Raw genomic sequence first — 20,311 nt, forward strand, 5'->3', positions numbered from 1 at the left:
CCAAAGACAGCACCCTGGCCCTTTGCCGCTACCTCATGCTCTAACAGTAAGCTCACAGGCCAGCAGAAAAGGCATGGAGCTAGCACACATTCCATTCTGCTTGTGAGTCAGTGGCCAACATGCAAGAACCCTGTCTTCCTGCCTTGTAAATCAATTGTCAGCTGGTGAAGAGCAAATCCCTGGAATAAGGACTCTGAGGCTGGCACACTTACATGAATGGGTTGGAATCTTGGCACATCTTCATTGAAAAGTTGCCAGCAATGACTGCCTTGTTGTCTTAAAAAAATTACAAAGAACAGTAAGTCCTCATTATTTTAGCAATTAAGGAACAGCATGGCAAACAATGCTTTATATTCTCTGTTTGTCTCTGTCTCTCTCTTTTCCCCATTCTCTCTCTCTCTCCATCATACAGAAAATTTTATTCAGGGAAAGGCATATTAAGACCAAATTGGGGCAGTAGACCTTCTGTAGGGAGCAAGTGAAATCCTGAGGGAATGAGTGCCAAAAGCCTTCCCCAGGTAAGGCTCGGAGGGACGGCAAACACTTCCTCTGCTCCAAGTGTGAATGCTGATGTGTGTACAGAAAATTTCTACTGGCTTTATACTTTCTACGCCTCCCGCTGGTGTTTCTAGCCTGAAAATTACTCCCCTACACAGACTATTCCGATTGAGATTAGCTACACTTGCCTCCTTATTCAGCTGTGCTTAATAGACCCACCTCTCTGTTTACCCATATGTAATAACCCCACCTCCCTGTTCCACTGCACATAACAAACACACTGAGCTTCAGGGTGCTGCAGTTTCTCCATCCAAGAGCTCAGACCTCCCAATCCCCAGCTTTTCTGTATGTGGTGTCTATGTGGAAGAGACACTATTACTTCATTACCTCACCACCCCAGTCCTGTCAGTCCCTGGCGCCCTGCTGAATGCAACAGGTCTCTTCAAAGTTCTTTTCAGATCTGCATCAGTTTAATCTTAAGCACGTGAAAGCAGGAGTGCAACTTGAATATGCTCATTTATCAATGAGCCAAGCCAGAAGAGTCAGTGAAGATGATAGGTACTTTGTAGTTACAGTCATTTAAATGATGACATATTCCAGGAGACAGTCATTTCAAACAAGCAAGTGTGCATTCCTACCCTGGAGCTACGTGCTTTCTGAAAGGGGGCAAGCAACGGGAGTTGAACTCTGGCATCAGGAGCTAAAGAGCATCACATATGCTCAGAGCGTGGAAAGCAACTAAATCCACGCCCCTCTCCTTCATGCTGATTATATTCACACCCAAGCAAACACTGCACAGAGAGATCAGTACCAGATACATCATGATGACTGTACAAATGAGAAAGTAAGAAGTCATTATCAAGGCAAACAGAGAACACAAAAAATCATTAGGCAGGGCAGGTTTCATAAAAGTATACTGCAAACTTCTCACCTCCACACTTGCTTGCACGTGAGAAAACATTTGCATGCACCACACATGTTCACTTACAGATTCATGGCATGCATAAGTTCATTTTATTTCCAAATAGCTCATTTCATTTTCCATACCAATGGTTTTTTCTCCCTGTTTTCTTTCTAATAAACCATCTTAAACAGAGCTTTGCAAGAAAGAAAATGAAAAAAATATACACACTATGCATAATGCAGTCAGTTAACAATGACCAAGCACCCAATATATCCCAGGCCTCAAGTAAAATGTTGGACCAAAAAAAAAAAAAAACAAAAAAACAAAAAAAATTTAAAAATTAAAAATGAAGAAGCCACTCATGCTACTGAGAAACACAACCTTCTCTGGGAGCTATAAAGATGAAATATACTATTAGCCAAGAAATAAAAACATGATATTGATAACACATCACCAGCCACTCTGGGAATCTAGAAAGAAACAGCCTGCTTATAAAAATCAAGGAGGTCTCACCAAATATGGCAGAACTGAGGGACATCTTGGAGACAGAGATGCTTGACATGAGAGACAATAAAGAAGGATTCTGTGAGGATACAAAAGACATGGAGGTGTGCAACCAAGTATGTGCTTAGACAGACATCTAAGAAAATAGACTTATGGTATTTTAGATGAGGAATGTTATGGTTTGAATAAAAATGGCCCCCATAGGACCATAGGAAGTGGCACTATTAGGAGATATGGCCTTGTTGGGGTAGGTGTGACTTTATTGGAGGAATTGTGTCTCATTCTCTTCCTGCTGCCTTCAGGGCAAGATGTAGAACTTTCAGCTCCTTCTCTAGCTCCACGTCTGCCTGCATGCCACCATGCTTCCCACCATGATAAAACTGGACTACACCTCTGAAATGTAAACCAGCCCCAATTAAATGTTTTCATTTATAAGAGTTGCCAAGATCATGGTGTCTCTTCACAGCAATAAAATCCTAACTAAGACAGAAGTTGGTACCAGGGACTGGGGTATTGCTATGATAGACCTGCCCATGCTTTGGTTTGGAGGAATGTAGCCTTTGGGTCTTTGGATTAGAAAAGCAGTTGACCCCTTTAAGTGGGGCTTAATGAGCCATACTAGTAGGAGCATGGAAAACAGTGGTGCTGAGGGTGATTGGAACTATGGGGACCTGACTCAAGAGGTTTCAGAGGAGAAGAATATTTGTATGTGGCCTGCTTTTTCATTTTGGTTTTATAAGGAATAACAGTTAAGGGATTGCATGAGTCTCAGAAGAGACTTTGAACTTTGGACTCTTTAACAAGTTCAAGACTATTACAGACTATGGGGACTTTTGAAGTTAGACTAAATGCATTTGGCATTATGTTATGGCTACAAACCTATGGGGGCCAAGCAGTGAAATGTGGTGGTTTGAATAAAAATGGCCCCCATAGGCCCACAGGGAGTGGTATTATTAGGAGGTGTGGTTTTGTTGGAAGTGTGTCTCATGCTCTTCCTGCACGCCAGATAGTGATTCCCTTGAAACCTTGCCATTAAACAAAAGCCACTGGAACAGACACTCCAAGAATCAGCAAATATCTAACATGTGACCAGAAGACTTCTCATGCAGATATTTTTATATATAAGATAATGAATTTAAGGTTGTAAGTGTCTTTATACAATGCCATTATTTCAGAAGGCCATGTTTTCTTACCATTGAAATGTCATGAAAACCTATTGTTTCTAATTCAATGGCAATATTACTTTGGAACTAAAGTCTACACCTTTTCCAGCTTAAATGCACCTGATATCACGTGTGTGTGTGTGTGTGTGTGTGTGTGTGTGTGTGTGTGTGTGTGCGTGTGTGTAGTGTGGATACATGTGCATGTGTGAACATGTATGTGGAAGCCAGAGCACAACCTCAGGTGTCATCTTCAGAAACACAATATACTTCTTTTGAGTCAGGGTCTCTCATTACTCTGGAGCTCACCAATTATACTTAACTGGCCAGTGGGCCCCAGAGCTCCTCTTGTCTCTTCCACTCCAGGGTTGAAATAACAAGCACGCATTACCATACCCAGCATTTTTATATAGGTTCTGGTGATACAACTCAGTTCCTCCTGGTTGCAACACTTTAACTGAGACAGACAGACAGACACACACACACACACAGAGATGCTGAAATAATTTTTAATAATCATTTAACAGAAAAAAATTCCATATCTACAGCTTTTCTGCATCAGGCAACTTAGAGAGCTTCTCAAGATGACTGCAAGCATGCGCGGCAAAGGCAGCGGTGATGTAACAGAGAACCTATCTGCTCTTTGTAAGACTTGCAGTAAGCCTCATTAAATTTTCTGGTCTTGTTTAACATGACAAAGAAAAGCTTTCACAGGACTGATACTTCATAAGACGGAGTGCAGTAAACTTTAACCGTGTCTACAACCTGTTTAATCTTCTCGGTTACTCTTGGAGTAATTTGTTCCATGCAATCACCAGTGTGTTACATCACTGGGTTAGCAAACGTGCTAGCAAATCAATTGTACCGACAACTATTCCTTCTTCTTTAAAACACTTGAATTCCTTTGGGTATTCCAAATGAGACACACACATATCTGAATATTCAAAGCTACCATCCACAAATGAGAGAAAACATGGGAGGTTTGTAGTTCTGAGCCAGGGTTCCTCACATAGGATGGCTGTTCCCAGCTCCATCCATTTACCCGCAAAATTGATTTTTCTTAACGGTTGACTATCCCATTGTGTAAATGTACCACATAGATGTCAAAAATTAAAGTTCATGGGGAGGGGAGTTTTCTAGGGAGGGAAGAACATAGCATCTACTGGGGGAAGGTGAATAATGGAACAGGAAGAGTTAAATGGGGTTTGAAACAGAAATGAAGAAAACAGTAGAGAGAACAGACACTAAAGATTTTCTAGAAAGGACACAAAACACTACTGCAGGGGCTTCCTGAAATATAAACATTTTCATATATGAAAACAACTTAAATGTAGGTACACTTTACTGGGACAACAGTCTCCCTACTAACCACCACAAGCTAATTATGCTGGCCGGTTTTGTGTGTCAACTTGACACACCAGCTAGTTATCAGAGAGAAAGGAACCTTAGTTGAGGAAATGCCTCCATAAGATCCAGCTGCAGGCATTCTGTCAACTAGTGATCAACATGGATGGCCCAGCCCACGGTGGGCGGTGCCATCCCTGGGCGAATGGTCCTAGGTCCTATAAGAGAGCAGGTTGGGCAAGCCTGTGGAAGTAAGGCAGTAATAAGCAGCACCCCGACATGGCCTCTGCCTCTGGGTTCCAGCCCTGCTTGAGTTCCTGTTCTGACTTCCTTCAGGGATAAACAGCAATGTGGAAGTGTATGCCAAATAAACCCTTTCCTCCCCAACTTCCTTTTGGTCATTGTGTTTTGTTGCAGCAACAGAAACCCTAAGACACTAGCCAATAAAAACCCAATGTCAGGAATGGGATACTTCTATCAGAGTTGTTGGCCAGTTGGGTCCTACAGACTCCCAAGTTTGACAGATTGTTGCCACTGCTCTTAGTCATCCTCCAGAACTGATGGCAAGACTCTATGGCTGAAGATAGCATATATTTGAGTCACAGAACATGGAAAGTTCAAGCAGGTACTGACCTGGGAACTTAATCCTTACTGGCTAGCAAAGAAAGTACTATGCATGCTACTAGAGGAATGAAATAAAACCCAGTCTTATCCAGTTGTTAACCCCATGAGCTAAATTACAACGTGTCTGGCAAGACACACTGACTGGCGCAATGGTGGCACACATGGCATGGGAGCAGCCAACCACTTTCTAGTTCGATTTCAAGCCTGTTCAACAAGATGGAACCCATGCGTGGCACAGTCATCAGGGCCAAGAACCCATGGCTAGACAAATCATCAACCCTAGAGGGGAACCCACTATTACTCTGTAGCACGAATCTTAAAAGTTCTTATTAAATCAAATCAAACCTGAGGCCAGTTATTGGGGTCAACGCTGGAAGATCAGAGAGACAGAACAAGCCACAGCTACCTCGCCTAGCCAATTCCTCAGCTGATCCTGTTTCCTCAGACTGGATGCCTCTCAGCTGAACTGTGTTGCTCCAAATCCTAAAAGCTTAACCAGGTAAAAGTTTCTAGTTCCTGGTCTTCACGCCCTTATATACCTTTCTGCTTTCTGCCATTACTCCCTGGGATTAAAAGCTCACTTCTTAAGATTAAAGGTGTGCGTCACCATGCCTGGCTGTATCCTTGAACACACAGAGATCCAGATAGATCTCTGCCTCTGGGATGCTAGGATTAAAGGCGTGTGCTACCACTGCTTATCCTCTATGTTTAATATTGTGGCTGTTCTGTCTCTGACCCCAGATAAGTTTATTAGGGTGCACAATATTTTGGGGAACACAATACCACCACATTACTCTGCTAATGCAGAACAGTACAGAGCCAACTCCTCATGATGTCTCAACTTTACCCATAGATTATTGCCTCTCTCAAACCTCATCAAAGAAGCTTCTTTCTGCAATCAATGGTGATTAAAGCAGAGAGCTACAACCACTCAAGACGCAGAGAGTGAGGAAATGCAGAGTGCCCAGGCCTAAACATACATCTCTATCACACGACTCTCCTCCCAAAGCTCGGGGGTGTTGAAAAGCTAAGAGGCAGAGGTGGCAGATAAAAGGAAACAAGGTTTTCCAGGCACAATAGGGCAGTGGCATAGACGTGGCACACATGAACAACCATTGTGAGGTTGGAACAGCATGCACAAAACCTGTGCAAGCTCAAATCAGACCAAACCCCAGCATGAAGGGGAGAAATGGGCATGAAGTCCCATCCACAGCTGAAGATCTACTGGTAATTTATAGATGCCGAAGGAGAGAGGGTTAGCTTTCTTTAAGGGTGTGGCCCCAGCAGGTCTCCCGTGCTCCAGTGGGTGGACACACACCTAACAGTGTATAGGCAACAATAATGAGTGGATGGATGAAGAAAAGGTTGGGGGAGGGGACGAATATAATCAAAATTCAATGTATGAAATTCTCAAAGAGATAATAAATATTTACATTTGAATTTTATTTTCAAATGGATTTTCTATAGCAAGGAGCAATATGTGAACTTCACACAAAGGAAATTGGCAAAGAAAAAAATTAAACACTAAATTACATCAGCAATAGAGCTGGGAAGAGAAAAATGACTTAACACAAGAATTGAGGTACAAAAAAATTATGCTAACTGCCAATTTAAAATAGATCACTGGTTTGTAAATCGGTAAGAAAAAAAGCACCAATAAATTGATGCATCTTTTCAGAATTTTAATTTACGTAATTCTGTTCATTTTATTTTGGTTTGGTTTGGTTTGGTTTTTTTGTTGTTGTTTTTTGAGACAGGGTTTCTCTGTGTAGCTTTGGAGCCTGTCCTGGAACTCACTCTGTAGCCCAGGCTGGCCTTGAACTCACAGAGATCTGCCTGACTCTGCCTCCTGAGTGATGGGATTAAAGGCATGCACACTACCACTGCCCAGCGGAATTCTGTTCTTACTTAAAAAAAAAAAAAAAATAGGAGCTAGAGGGATGGCTCTGTGATTAAGAGCTCTAATGCTCTTGCAGAGGGCCTGGCTGTGGATCCAAGAACACACATCAAGCAGTTGCTGACTACCTGTAACTCCAGTTCCAAGAGCTCCTCATCTGGCCTCTGCGGGCACGTGGTACACAGAGACTCATACAGGCACACACAGACAAAGGAAGGAAAGCAGAGAAAGGGAGAAGAAGAAGGAAAATTAGACATAGAGTTTTTCTGTCTACTACCTTGATACACACATAAAAACAAAACCCAAGCATAATAAATTGGGTTATGCCTAAGACTCTTCCACATTTACAACATAGTTCTGGGTAGTCATTTGTGCAGTTACAGTCATGGTATCCATATTTCTCCAGAAAGTGACACATTACTTTTTAAATTGGGTCAAAAAAAAATTAAATAGTTGCCCCTAGAGACTCAGAGGCATGAGGTACAGTCATGAGGTACAGGCCGTTCAACTCTTCCTTCTGAAGATTGGTAAACCACTGAATACCTCATTCATCTCTCACCCCTTTCCACATCCCCACAACCATTTAGACCTCATTGTCAAGAGTGGGTTTCTGGTGTTTCTAGAATTTTGTTTGGCATGTTGATTAAGGTTTTAGAAGTGCTACTATGTATCCCTGCCTGTCCTTGAACTCACAGCAATCCCCATTCCTGTTTCCCAAGTATTGGTATTCTAGGTGTGAACCATCAATCACATCCAGCTTTCTGGAACTTTTTCAGTTGTGGCTACCTATTCAGTAGGGAACCGGTATTGGTTTTTATGTTTGTACATGAGAAGCAATAGCAACTACTGGCCCCTGGAAAACAATTACGGCAAGATGCTATTGACTTCATGCTCCACACTACCAGGATGCAACCAAAGCATACAAAGGGATTAAAGAAGGCAGGAAAGGACTTAGTCCAGATCCTGTGAGCTTCTCATTTGCAGAACAATTTTTATTTATTTCTATTAATGAATTAATTCTCTCAATGAACTATATAGAAATATATTTTAAAGAAAAGCTATTTGTAGAATACTTATAGCTTTCCCTTTATTACTTGAGTATACAGACTATACATTTATAGATTTTTCTATAGAGACTTTTTAATACAGACATAATTTCCTTCTCCCACATACTTAAACACAGATAAACATATGTTTAAAACTGCCAGAATTCAGAAGCAATTCAATGTTTCATTACCAGGGGAAAGGTAAGGACATGGTATATATTTTATGAAGTAAAAATCAGTTACACCTATGTGAAGTGACAGAGATATATCCAAATATTGGGCAAGTAGGAAAAGTTATTTGATGAATGTATGGCTCAAGAGGCCCCACCGTAAAAAAAGGTGCTATTGTCAATTGATTGCATCTGGGCAAGGTTTTCCTTAAGGGTGTGGCCCCAGGTATGGCCGCCAAGCTATAGTGCATAGCCCCATACCCAGGAATATGTAAGTATCACAAATTGTACCTGATGGGCTTTTCTTTTTTTTTTTTCTTTTTTTTTTTTTTTTTTTTTCCTCAAGACAGGGTTTCTCCATGTAATTTTGGTGCCTGTCCTGGATCTCGCTCTGTAGACCAGGTTGGCCTCAAACTCACAGAGATCCGCCTGGCTCTGCCTCCCGAGTACTGGGATTAAAGAAGTGCACCACCACCGCCTGGCCCTGATGGGCTTTTAAGAGGGTAAGAGAATCACAAGATTGGGAAGGTGGGTAGGAGTGAGGATGAATATGATCAAAATGCACTGTATGAAATTACCAAAGAATTAAAGTATAAAGAAAATATATTTGTAGAATATTTATAGCTTGCTCTTTATTACTTGAGTATACAGATTATACATTTGTAGATTTTGGTAAATTTATAGAAAAATATTTTGCAAAACAAGTTACAGGAAAGTACTTATAACTCTTTTATGTTTTATGCATAAGCAAGCATGTTCCACCTAGTCACCTATGAAAATAAATATAAATACACAGAACTGGAACTAAGGAATGGAGTTGGGAGTGAAGGAAATGAAAGGAGAACAGTTTTGCTATTTTTATTCTGTGTATAAACTATATATGGCTATAGATCTGTAATGGGTGAACTTGTTACAAAGTGCCATGACTCATGATCCTAAATTTTACACAGAAACAAAAATACATCACTCTATCACATGGCATAAGCTTAGTCACTAAGAATATAACTAACTTAAGGTTTGAGAGATACGTTTGTTCAATGTTCAAACTAAATCTGGAAAGTAGGTAGGAAAATTCCAGTGGGCCCAATGCCATGAATAGTACAGTTTATCAATCGCAGAAAACATGTCAATAAATTCAAAAGTAACTTTACACTTCAAGTTCACTGAAAACCACTGATTCTCCTCCCTATCCAATGTTGAATCAAAGCACTCTCCTCAGGAATGAAATTATGTTCTTTGCACTTGTTTTAGATGTACAACAAAAGCTCTCCTACACAGCTAAGATAGAAACATAAACCTATGTGGACAATTCATACGAGACCAGAGACATATAAAGTAAAAACACTTGTGATCAAATAAATGAATACTTCACTATCAAGAGACACATGCTGCCTAAGGAATACATAGATACATGAATTGAAATGATATAGTATAGACTGAAATTATATCTACTGATTTCTTTTTTAGAGCTAACAGGTAACTTTTTTAGATGACTGACATTTTAGCTTCCCAATGAAATCTATGTCTAGAATCCTTAAAAATAAAAAAAAATCTAAAAAAATTAAAAAAAAAACTTTATTTCAGGAATTATGTAATCAATAATACTTCAGATTGGGAGAAATCGCTCTTTCCTAACAATACCATACAAGTCAAACTGACTGGATAAAGTGAAATAGGAACCCAGGGCATGGGTCTTCAATGAATGACAGTGGATTCATACAATGACTATTCACTTAAGGTAATGCTTATGCAACAAAACTGTATATGCCTCAGATTTTCAGGTACCGTTTTTCTTCATAACCAAGATGCACTTCCTAATTAACTTGTTAACAGTCAGGTTAATAGCCAAAACTAGGGGTGTGATATATTAATAATATTCAAAGGTCATTAGCTTGCCTAAGAGAGAGGAAGTAACCCACTTTCCTCAGTAGAAATAATTGTTCTTACAATAATAACAAATATACTCAGTAATAATAATGATGCACAATAACTATTCATAAAGTAAGGGCAATGTTCATTCTCTGAATAATGCCCTACTATTGTACACAATTGTGCAGTATAATCACAATTGCAATAATAATCAACAATGGCTATTCACACAATAGACTGTTACTCAGCAATATAGATGAACTAGACACAGGCAATAACATGGATGAATCTCTGTAACACTGGGTTGGACAAAAGGAGACAAACACAAAGAATATACATGAAACTCCATTTCCACAAAGCCCAGAAACATGAACAGCTAATCTAATCATAATCAGAAAGCAACTAGGCTTAGAGCTGAGAGAATGGACAGGCAGAAAACGAACCAGAAAAGGCCTGCAGGAGTGATTAAAATGTTCTGCATCTTGTTTTGTATAGTGGCTATATGAATATATGGGGCTGTCAAAAACCCATCAAATCGAACACAATAGCTGTGCATTTTATGGTACATAAATTACATCACAACAAAAATGTGTGGTTTTAAATGTAACTGTTCAAGAGTGATTTGCCAAAGTAATGTTCTTGAATTCAGGGGGTGGGAGGTAGGAAATACACTTTAGATACAACAAATCATTTGATATTTAAATTTTCCATTACAGCTGAGAAATAAGCAGTCACAGATGTGTGGTTATAGAATTATGATTGTGAGCTAAAAGGAGAGCAACCACGCATCTAGGTTGACTGCAACAGACCCCCAGGGAGACCTGATGCCACAGCACATTGTTAACAGTGCCCGCTTCATCACAGGGTCCCTGACATAGAGGACCTTTGGGGTCACTTATCTAACAGGGACTTTCAACATCATGAAGTAAAAGTGCCTTCACTTTTCCACTCAACCCCCAAGGACTAAACAAAACTGAGCATGATCTTTCATGCTTGTTAACATTTTACATTCCACAATCAAAGTCTAACTCCATGGGTTTCTCTGAAGTTTACATCTGAGGACAAAATTGAATGTCACAGAACCCAATCTACCCTTAAGGAAAGTAGAAAACAAGCTCAGGGGGAAATGTTAAAAAGAAGAGAAAATTAGCTATGTAAAAGAATATAAGGATAGTCACAAATACAAACTGTAAGAAAGCTTTACCTGCTGCCCTGTAAAGTATTTTAGGTTCAAAAAATATACATGGATTTTTATCTTCTATGCATGACAATAGCAGTCCCTTGGCCTGGAAAGGGCTTCTGGGTATAACCACCTGCAAAAACAAACAAGTTTAGTAGAATATATCCCCAGTAAACCCATTTCTAAGGGTTGATACTTAACCAAGGGTAACTAATTCAACCAGAGACCCGGGCATTTGTTTAAATTACCAAGTTTAAGCAATGTCCCTCAGAAATTTCTTTGTCCACAGTATTTCTAAAATGCTGTCCACATTCTGATAACTGAGATGCTGGTCTTCCTTTAAGGACCTCACCTTGCCTGTAGCAGAAAGGGAACCTGCCAAGCACATAAAAAGAAAGCCAAGAGAAGTGTCCACCACTAAGTGCCACCTCCTACTAACGCAACCCCCTTCCTTCTGAGGAACTACACTTCATAAGGGAAAAAGCAACCCACTGAATTTTGTGGACCAGATATCCTAGCATCCAGTTGCACAGAGAAAAGAAAAGCCTGGCTATTCCTCATCTCCACTGGGCAAGCAAGGGCTCCAAGACCTTCAGGAGGGACACTGCCCAAGGTCACAGAGCTTGCTAAGACAGAGATTCTTACTCTGTTCTGATGCGCACAGGAGACCACACTCTTGACCATGGTTCTTCAAATCACAAATTTGTACCTTAGTTTTCATGATTGTAAAGTAACTATGGAAGAACAAACTTTACTTTGGAAGGATCATTAGAATAAGCCTGGACCTACTACAAAGATCAAACAAGACTCCTTGAAGCAAACCACCTTTGGGTTTCAAACTTGCTATTGTGGTTGTTTTGTTTGTTTGTTTGTTTGGTTGGTTGGTTGGTTGGTTTTGTTTTGTGGAGCTAGGGATCAAATCCTTAGCTTATACATACTAGGTCCACCCTGAGCTACATCCCCAGCCCTTAATCTGATTGAGAGAAAGCCATGCTAGGTAGACCAGGCTGGCCTCAGACATTTTTTGGGTTTTTTTTGTTTTGTTTTGTTTTTTGTTTTTTTTGGTTTGTTTGGTTGTTTGGTTGGTTTTTTTTTTTTGGGGGGGGGGGTTGGTTTTGTTTGAGACAGGGTTTCTCTGTATAACTTTTGGAGCCTATCCTGGAACTCACTCTGTAAGACCAGGCTGCCCTCTAACTCAGAGATCCGTCTGCCTCTGCCTCCTGAGTGCTGGGATTAAAGGTGTGCGCCACCACTACACGGCTGGCCTTAGACTCTTAATCTACTGCCTTGAGGAAACTGTGTCATTTTTATTAAAAGACTTTTTTTTATTAAAACAGCAAGAATCTCTTTATTAACCATATCACACAATGCCTTTATGCTTCTAATCTTTAGTTTCTCCTCGCTTTATTTATTTTTATCAGCCTTAGTGTCTTATATATATATTGCATTTCAAGTTTAAAAATAAGAAACAGAAAACAGACAGTAGAAGATTAAAAAGTTCTGCTATTTAAAAACTCTAGGATATGGTGTAAACATTAAATATGATAGCTGGGCAGTGGTGGCACACGCCTTTAATCCCAGCACTCGGGAGGCAGAGGCAGGAGGATCTTTGTGAGTTCGAGGCCAGCCTGGGCTACCAAGTGAGTTCCAGGAAAAGGCGCAAAGCTACACAGAGAAACCCTGTCTCGAAAAACCAAAAAAAAAAAAAAAAAAAAAAAAAATATGATGAACATCCTGCTCAAACTCAAAAAGAAGTGCTGCCTCCAGGTGGCTCTTGTCCAAATGTATCAGAAACGCATACGGCCTCCCTTCAGCTGGGACAAACCTTATTATGAGCCAGCAGGTAAAAAAATAAGGAAAAAATGTACACATTTTACAATTGATTTGTGTTGTCAAAAACAAACATGCTTTTCCGAGTAATACATCTATGAGTTTCTGTGATTCCCTGGAAAGCTGTTTGGTGAATATCAAGAGAGAAAACACTCAAAATATGTGTACCATCCAAAGACTTAAGCTATTACAGAAGATAGCTACACATGGAAGACTCTTCCAAGCAGACTGAGTAGTTAGTTACGGAAAAGATTCCCATCTATCTAACAGCTTTCTCTCTGTCTCCTTAAAACCTGAAAACTGAGGTAAAAGCAAGCATGACTTTGAGGTAAATATTGACTAAATAGTAGGTTTTATTAAAAGTACCCCAAAATCAGTTCAATGAGAAAAACCCATTAGAAAGAAGATACTAGAGCTTTAGGAGAAAGTCACACTCTTTAGAATCTATGGAGTTAATTAATGCCAACATCATGCCAGTGCTGCTTCAGGAAGAATATTCTAGAAACCTGGGTGTTACCGAGTTAATTTAAAAAGAAATGCTAACGACCTCCCTGTCTCAAATATAGTTAAGTTCCTATCAATTCCAAAGTCCTGTTTGTCTTCCCTCGGGTAAGGTCACCGGCTAACACTAACAGCATGAGCAAAGGTGGAAACAGCAAATGACGATCAAATCCAGGAAGTAAACAAGAATACCTTGATTCCTGGGCAATGGGCAAAAAAGGCTTCAGGGCTCTGAGAATGGTAGAGAGCCCCGTGGCCCACACAGCCCCATGGGGCCCGGATGGTGAGGCTCCCGCAGTTGAAAAGATCGCCAGAGCGGTAGCGGTACTTGGCAGCTTCATTGACAATCTGCGGAGAGAAGGGGCACGCCATAATGACTCTTCCCTGCCCAGTGCGTGTCCTCCAAGCATGCCGCTGGATCTTCAAATGCATTCCCATCACAACCGCGAAGCACCCACACAAGGCAACAGGTGCTGAGGGCAGGGCGGGGGTGGGTGGGCAGCGCCTGTATTTGAACACTCAGGGACTGACTGACCCCAAGAGACGCCCTTCCCCGCAAAGCATGAGGCGCCTACCTGATCAAAGGCGGGGAAAATGTAGTCGGCAAACTGGATTTCCGCAATGGCCGTAGCACCAGTGACTGCGATTCCGATCCCAAATCCAACAATTCCTTGTTCACACAGCGGGGTGTTAAACACTCTATCTTTTCCTTTAAAATAAATAAATAAATAAATAATAATAATAGGGACAGAAACAGAAAACAAATCTAATGTAGCAAATTAAAGCAATGCAACGTACAATACATCTGACAACTGGGTGGGATAAAGAAATAAGGGACAGGTAGAGGAAACAGCAGACAGCATTATGACTGACTCAGTACATAATTGTATTAAACATAAGAAACCTAAATATGCCAATCAGAAACACTGTCACACTGAGATTATTTTGAAAAGCAGAATCCTGCTATTTGAAGGGAAAACCATAAATAAAAGAACTATACAGTAGAAACCATAACCAAAAGGAAATAGACATCGCACTATCAACAGCAGATGTTACGGGCAAAGGCCTGACTTAATAAGGCACAATTCATACTGTTAAAGGGTTGAATTCACAAAGACTTAAGAATGGTACAAGGAGCACCAAAAGGAAGGGGCCTTTACAAACACAGCCATAACACAAGAAACAGTGTGACTTAACTGACATCTGCAGATACCAGTGCCCGCACCAAGCGCTCTAATCCTGACAGGAACGGACCAACCCTGTTTGCTGGGCTATCACACTATCTCAACAAGTTCAGCATGTCTCAAAGCAAAAGACTCTGGATGTGGGAAAGAGATTTGTTGGGGGAAGTGGAGATACGTAGTGGGTGGGTAGGAAGGAGCTGAAAGTGAGAAAGAGGAATCAGGATGCACTTCGCATATGAATGAAGTTGTCAAATAGCAAATTCAGTAAGAATTATTTATAAGAGTAGGTTCTCTGGCCATGGTGGGATTGCACTAGAAAACAGTAACAACAACAACAAAAAAGTAAGAAAATCTGTATGTGGTGCTATAGATCTCTGTAGTTCTTACCTAAAATATAGGAGGCCTTAGGCTCAAGTCCCAAAATTCAGGAAAAAACAAAATATGAAGGGAGGGGAGAGAGAGAAAAAAGAATTAAAGAAACCAAGAGTTGGTTCTTGGAAAAGATAAATAATAAGGTTTTCATATCCTTAGATAAACTAACCAAAAGAAAAGGGAAAAATTACAACGGATACCAAGGAAATTCAGAAAATCATCATGACAAACCTTAACATATCCCATTAGGTGGATATGGTCACAGAGACAGACCTTTGACACCAGCATGTAGGAGGCAGAAGCAGGTGGATCTCTGTGAGCTCAAGGCCAATGTGGTCTATAAAGTAAGTTCCAGGCCAGCCAGAGCTATAAATTGAGACCCTGAGTAGCTAGAGTATTGTGTCTACCCAGATTCTGCAGCCATTCAGACCCAATTAAACACACAGATGCTTATATTATTTAAACTGTTTGGCCTAATGGCTCAAGCTTCTTGTTAGCTGTTCTTACCTCTTAAATTAACCCATTTCTATAAATCTATACCTTGCCACGTGGCTCATGGCTTACCGGTACTTTAAATCCTGCTCCCCATGGCAGCGGCTGGCAGCGGCTCCCTCAGCCCTCTCCTACCCAGCATTCTCCTCTCTCTTGTCCTGCCTACCTATACTTCCTGCCTGGCTGCTGGCCAATCAGCGTTTTATTTATCAATCAATCATAGCAACACATATTCACACCATACAGGACATCCCACAGATGCTGCCAGCCGCCGCAACGAGGAGCAGGATGTAAAGTACCGGTAAGCCACAAACCACGTGGCAAGATGTATGTAGATTAATAAAAATGGGTTAATTTAAGATAGAAGAACTAGATAGCAAGAAGCATGAGCCATTAGGCCAAACAGTTTAAACAATATAAGCATCTGTGTGTTTATTTTATAAGTGGGCTGCAGGACTGGCGGGGCTTGGCAGGACCCAGAGTGAAACTCTCCAGCTACAAGCCTGTTTAAAAACAAAACAAACAAATCATACTTCCTTAAATTGGAAAATCTAAGAGAAATGAATAAATCTCTAAATGCATATGACCTAATAATCCCAGATGATACCACTAAACTATGTCTAATACATCTATAACAAGCAATGAGATTGAAATAGTAATAAACCTCCAAACTAAGACTGAGGAGATAGTTCAGTCGAGGAAAGCAGTTGTCTTACAAACATGAGAACCCAAGTCTACTCCCCGAAACCCACATTTAAAAAAGCCAACCATAGACCTCCATCCCCTTGGGACTTGGCCACTTGGTGTGGACCCAGGGTTCCCTCTGTCTTCCCTGCCACTTTTCCAGCCATTTCTTCTAGCCCACCTCCATTCCTTTTGGGACTCCCTCTGACCCACAGGACAGCTTTCTACCACACAGCTGCCACACTAAGCTGAGACTTGGGTATGCTATGTGTGTCCTCCTTCCCTCATCTCCTAGCACACCACTGTCCTCCTGAGACTTGGCCTCTTGCTGCAGAATTAGGGTCACCCTAGCTTTTGACTGACATCCTTCATTCTTTCTAGGCCACCTCCAACCCTTTGTGAACCCCCATCAATCCACAGAACAAGGTCTCTGCTAGGGACCAACAGCTGCATACTTGGCTGAGACTCAGAACCACTCTCTTTCAGGGAACCCACAGCTACCACATTTGGCTAGGACCCAGAATGTGATCATAACAACTGCCTTAGGGTTTCTTCTATTGCTGTGAAGAGACACCATGACCATGGCAACCCTTATAAGGAAAACATTTCATTGAGGGGGGGCTCACTTAGAGTTTCAGAGGTTTAATCCATCATCATCATGGTGGGGAGCAGATAGACATGGGACTGGAGAAATAGCTGCGCGTTCTACATCTTACAGGCAACAGGAAGTCAGCTGAGACACTGGGCAGGATTCTGAGCATAGGAAATCTCAAAGCCAGCCCCCACAGTGACACACTTCCTCCAACAAGGCCATACCCACTCCAACAAAGCCACACCTCCTAATAGTGACACTCCCTATGAGATTATAGGGGCCAGTTACATCCAAACTACCACAGCAACCAAAGAAAAGAACATCTACCCAACATAAGACCAGATATCCACACTAAGAACAGCATAACCTTCACAGCTCCAGATGCCTCAATCTCAGCTCAAAAACACAAACTTGAACCACCGAGATATAATGTGCCTCCCCCAGGGGCCAGAAATCCCACTGCAATAGGCCCCAAGAAGAGCAACTTAGCTGAGGCACTACACTATTCAACTATTCAAAACAGCAGTTATGAATATGTTCCAGGACCTTAAAGAGGACATGAATATATCCTCAATGGAGATCGTGAAAACAAACAGTTGAATGAAATAATGGAAGCAATTCAAGACATGAAAGTAGAATGTCACAAAGAACTAGAATTGCTAAAGAAAAGCCAAGCTGAAACAAAACTTGAAATGAGGCTGGGCGGCAGTGGCGGAGGTGTCACACGCCTCTAATCCCAGCACCCGGGAGGCAGAGCCAGCCGGATCTCTGAGTTCGAGGCCAGCCTGGGCTACAGAGCGAGATCCAGGAAAGGCGCAAAGCTACGCAGAGAAACCCTGTCTCGAAAAAAAAACAAAAAAACAAAAAAACAAAAAACAAAAAAACACTTGAAATGAAAAACTCAGAAGGTCAAACAAGGAATTCGAAGGTTTAAGTCTTACCAACAGACTGGATGAAGTAGAAGAGAGAATTTCAGGTCTTGGAAGACAGGATAGTGGAAAGCTCAGTTGAAGAAAATGTTAAATCTTAAATAAAATAAAAAATAAATAAAAAGATACAGGCACAAAATATTCAGGAAATCTGAGATACTATGAAAAGACCACATCTACAAATAATAGAGGAAGGAGAAGAAACCCAGATCAAAGGCACAGAAAATATTGTTAACAAAATCACAGAACATTTCTCCAATCTAAAGAAATACACAGATTGGAGAGATGGCTCAGAGGTTAAGAGCACTGGCTGTTCTTCCAGAAGTCCTGAGTTCAATTCCCAGCAACCACATGGTGGCTCACAACCATCTGTAATGAGATCTGGTGTCCTCTTCTGGCCTGAAGGGATACATGCAGGCAGAACACTGTATACATAATAAATAAATAAATCTTTAAAAAAAAAAAAGAAAGAAATACACAATCTAAAGGCATACACACCACCAGATGAAAAGGACCAGAAAAGAAACCCCACAACATAAAATCAAAACACTGAATGTACAGGGATAAAGGGATAATACATGTTGCAAGGGGAAAAGATCAAGTTACATATAAAGGCAAGCCCATTAGACTAACCCTAACTTTTCATTGGAAACTCTGAAAGCCAGAAAGGCCTGGACAGATGTTCTACAAGCAAGAAGAACCACAGGCCCAGCCTGGCTACTACACCCAGCAAAACTATCAATCACAGTTGATGGAGAAAGAAAAACAGTTCACAATAAAACAAATTTAAGCAACTTATGTCCGTCAACCCAGCTCCACAGAAAGCACTAGAAGGAAAACTTCAGTCTCAAGAGGTCAACTACACCCAAGAGGACACAAAGAATAAATAATCCAAGTACAGTTAATCAAAAGATGGGGGAAAACACACCACAACAAAATGAAGGAATAATCACTGATCAATAACTATACTAACGATCACGATTTAAAAAAAAAAGCACTAAAAGATTGGATTCAAAAATGGGATCCACCTTTCTGCTGCATCCAAGTAACACACTTCACCACCAAGAACAGACATCACCTTAGCGTCAAAGGATAGAAAACAATCAATGTGTCGCTCAAGCCTCACCAGAAAAGTTTCTTCTGGCAGTAGCAGTCAATCAACACAGAGACCCACAACTGGACAATGTGCAGTGAATCAAGGACTTTAGAGCACTTACCCCTAAATGGGATCCGGATCAACCTCCCACCCCTGCCCTAGTGCTCAAATGCTCAGGAATCTATGCTAAAGAGGAGGCAGAAAGATTGCAACAGCCAGGGCTGGCAGATGGCTCCTGGGAAACAGTGTCTTCCAGATATAACATGATTGATCATGTATTAACTCACAGGGACTGTGACACCATACATGAGGCCTGTACAAGTTTAAAACAGACAAAATCCCAGCATGAAGAAAGGATAGTGTACACAAAGTCCTACACCTAACCAAGAAGTTATTTGTGACTGATAGCTGCTGGGAAGGGGGAAATCAGCTTTCTCCAATTGAGTGTCAATGGACAGATCAACCATAGCCCAAACCAGGCCGGGACCCATGCCCAGGAGGAGGCGGCCAGCCCACAATGGGATCATGAGTTTTTGAGCTTACTGTTTGCCCATCCCCACCTTATTGGGTTTGTTTGCTTCTTTGTTTTGGTATGGGGGTTTTGTTTTCTGCATGTTTAAAGAGAAAGAACATGAAGCTGAGTGAGTAGGGAGGTGGGGGGAGCTGGGGGGACTTGGGGGACTTATAATCAAAATAAACAGTATGAAAAAAATTAAATAATTTAAAAAGCATATTGGTATAATTCCCAACAATCAGAAGGCAGAGGTAGGAAGATCCCCAAAATGCACTTGATAGCTTCCTTGGCCTAGCTCCAAGCCAGTGGGAGATGTTGTCTCAAAAAACAGGGTGAATGCCTAAAAACTGACACCCCAGGTTGTTCTCCAGCCTCTACACACATGCACCGACAAACCCATGTGTACATACATACAAACTTCCCAACTAAACACGGTCCAGGGCCAAACGGATTCACTGCACAATTCTGCAACAGCTTTAAAGAAGAATTAATAGCAATCTTTCTCAAATGTCTACATAAAATAGGAAAGGAAGAAATGCTAGCAAACTCTTTATAAAACAAGTATTGCCCTGATGCCACCACTAGATGAAGAAGAGAGAGAGAGAGAATTATAGTCCAATCTCCCTGATGAATAAACTTAGATGCAAAATTTTTCAATACAGTATTTGTAAACCAACAGACAGACAATGAAGAATTCTGGTGAGGATGTGCATAAAATGGAAAGGCCAGAAATGGGAGTGCTGGGGGTGGGAGGAGCTTGACAAACCTCTCATTCAGGCTCTGCCTTCAAACCACAGCGTACACTTTACTAACACACTACTCAAATCTCAGTGGAAACTGCACCGCTTCTCAGCTACTATCAGCATTTTAGGACAAATCCTAATTTCAGCAATCTGATGAGGAACCCAAACATTCAGGGAC

At 41.1% G+C, this 20,311-nt stretch overlaps 1 protein-coding gene across 2 annotated transcripts in view; it reads right to left on the reverse strand.

Moving 5' to 3' along the window:
* The window catches only part of Bckdhb (branched chain keto acid dehydrogenase E1 subunit beta), a 191,246-nt gene that overhangs the window by 119,696 nt on the left and 51,239 nt on the right, over positions 1 to 20,311 (reverse strand). For both annotated transcript variants that reach the window (XM_042281362.2, XM_076576750.1), the window contains exons 4-6: positions 14,103 to 14,236; positions 13,720 to 13,875; positions 11,221 to 11,329 (exon numbers count right to left, since the gene is read on the reverse strand). In XM_042281362.2, coding sequence (XP_042137296.1) covers positions 11,221 to 11,329; positions 13,720 to 13,875; positions 14,103 to 14,236 — 399 coding nt within the window. The remainder of the gene's footprint in view (positions 1 to 11,220; positions 11,330 to 13,719; positions 13,876 to 14,102; positions 14,237 to 20,311) is intronic.

Source organism: Peromyscus maniculatus, chromosome 7 (assembly GCF_049852395.1).
Source record: "Peromyscus maniculatus bairdii isolate BWxNUB_F1_BW_parent chromosome 7, HU_Pman_BW_mat_3.1, whole genome shotgun sequence".
Classification (NCBI taxonomy): Eukaryota; Metazoa; Chordata; class Mammalia; order Rodentia; family Cricetidae; genus Peromyscus; species Peromyscus maniculatus.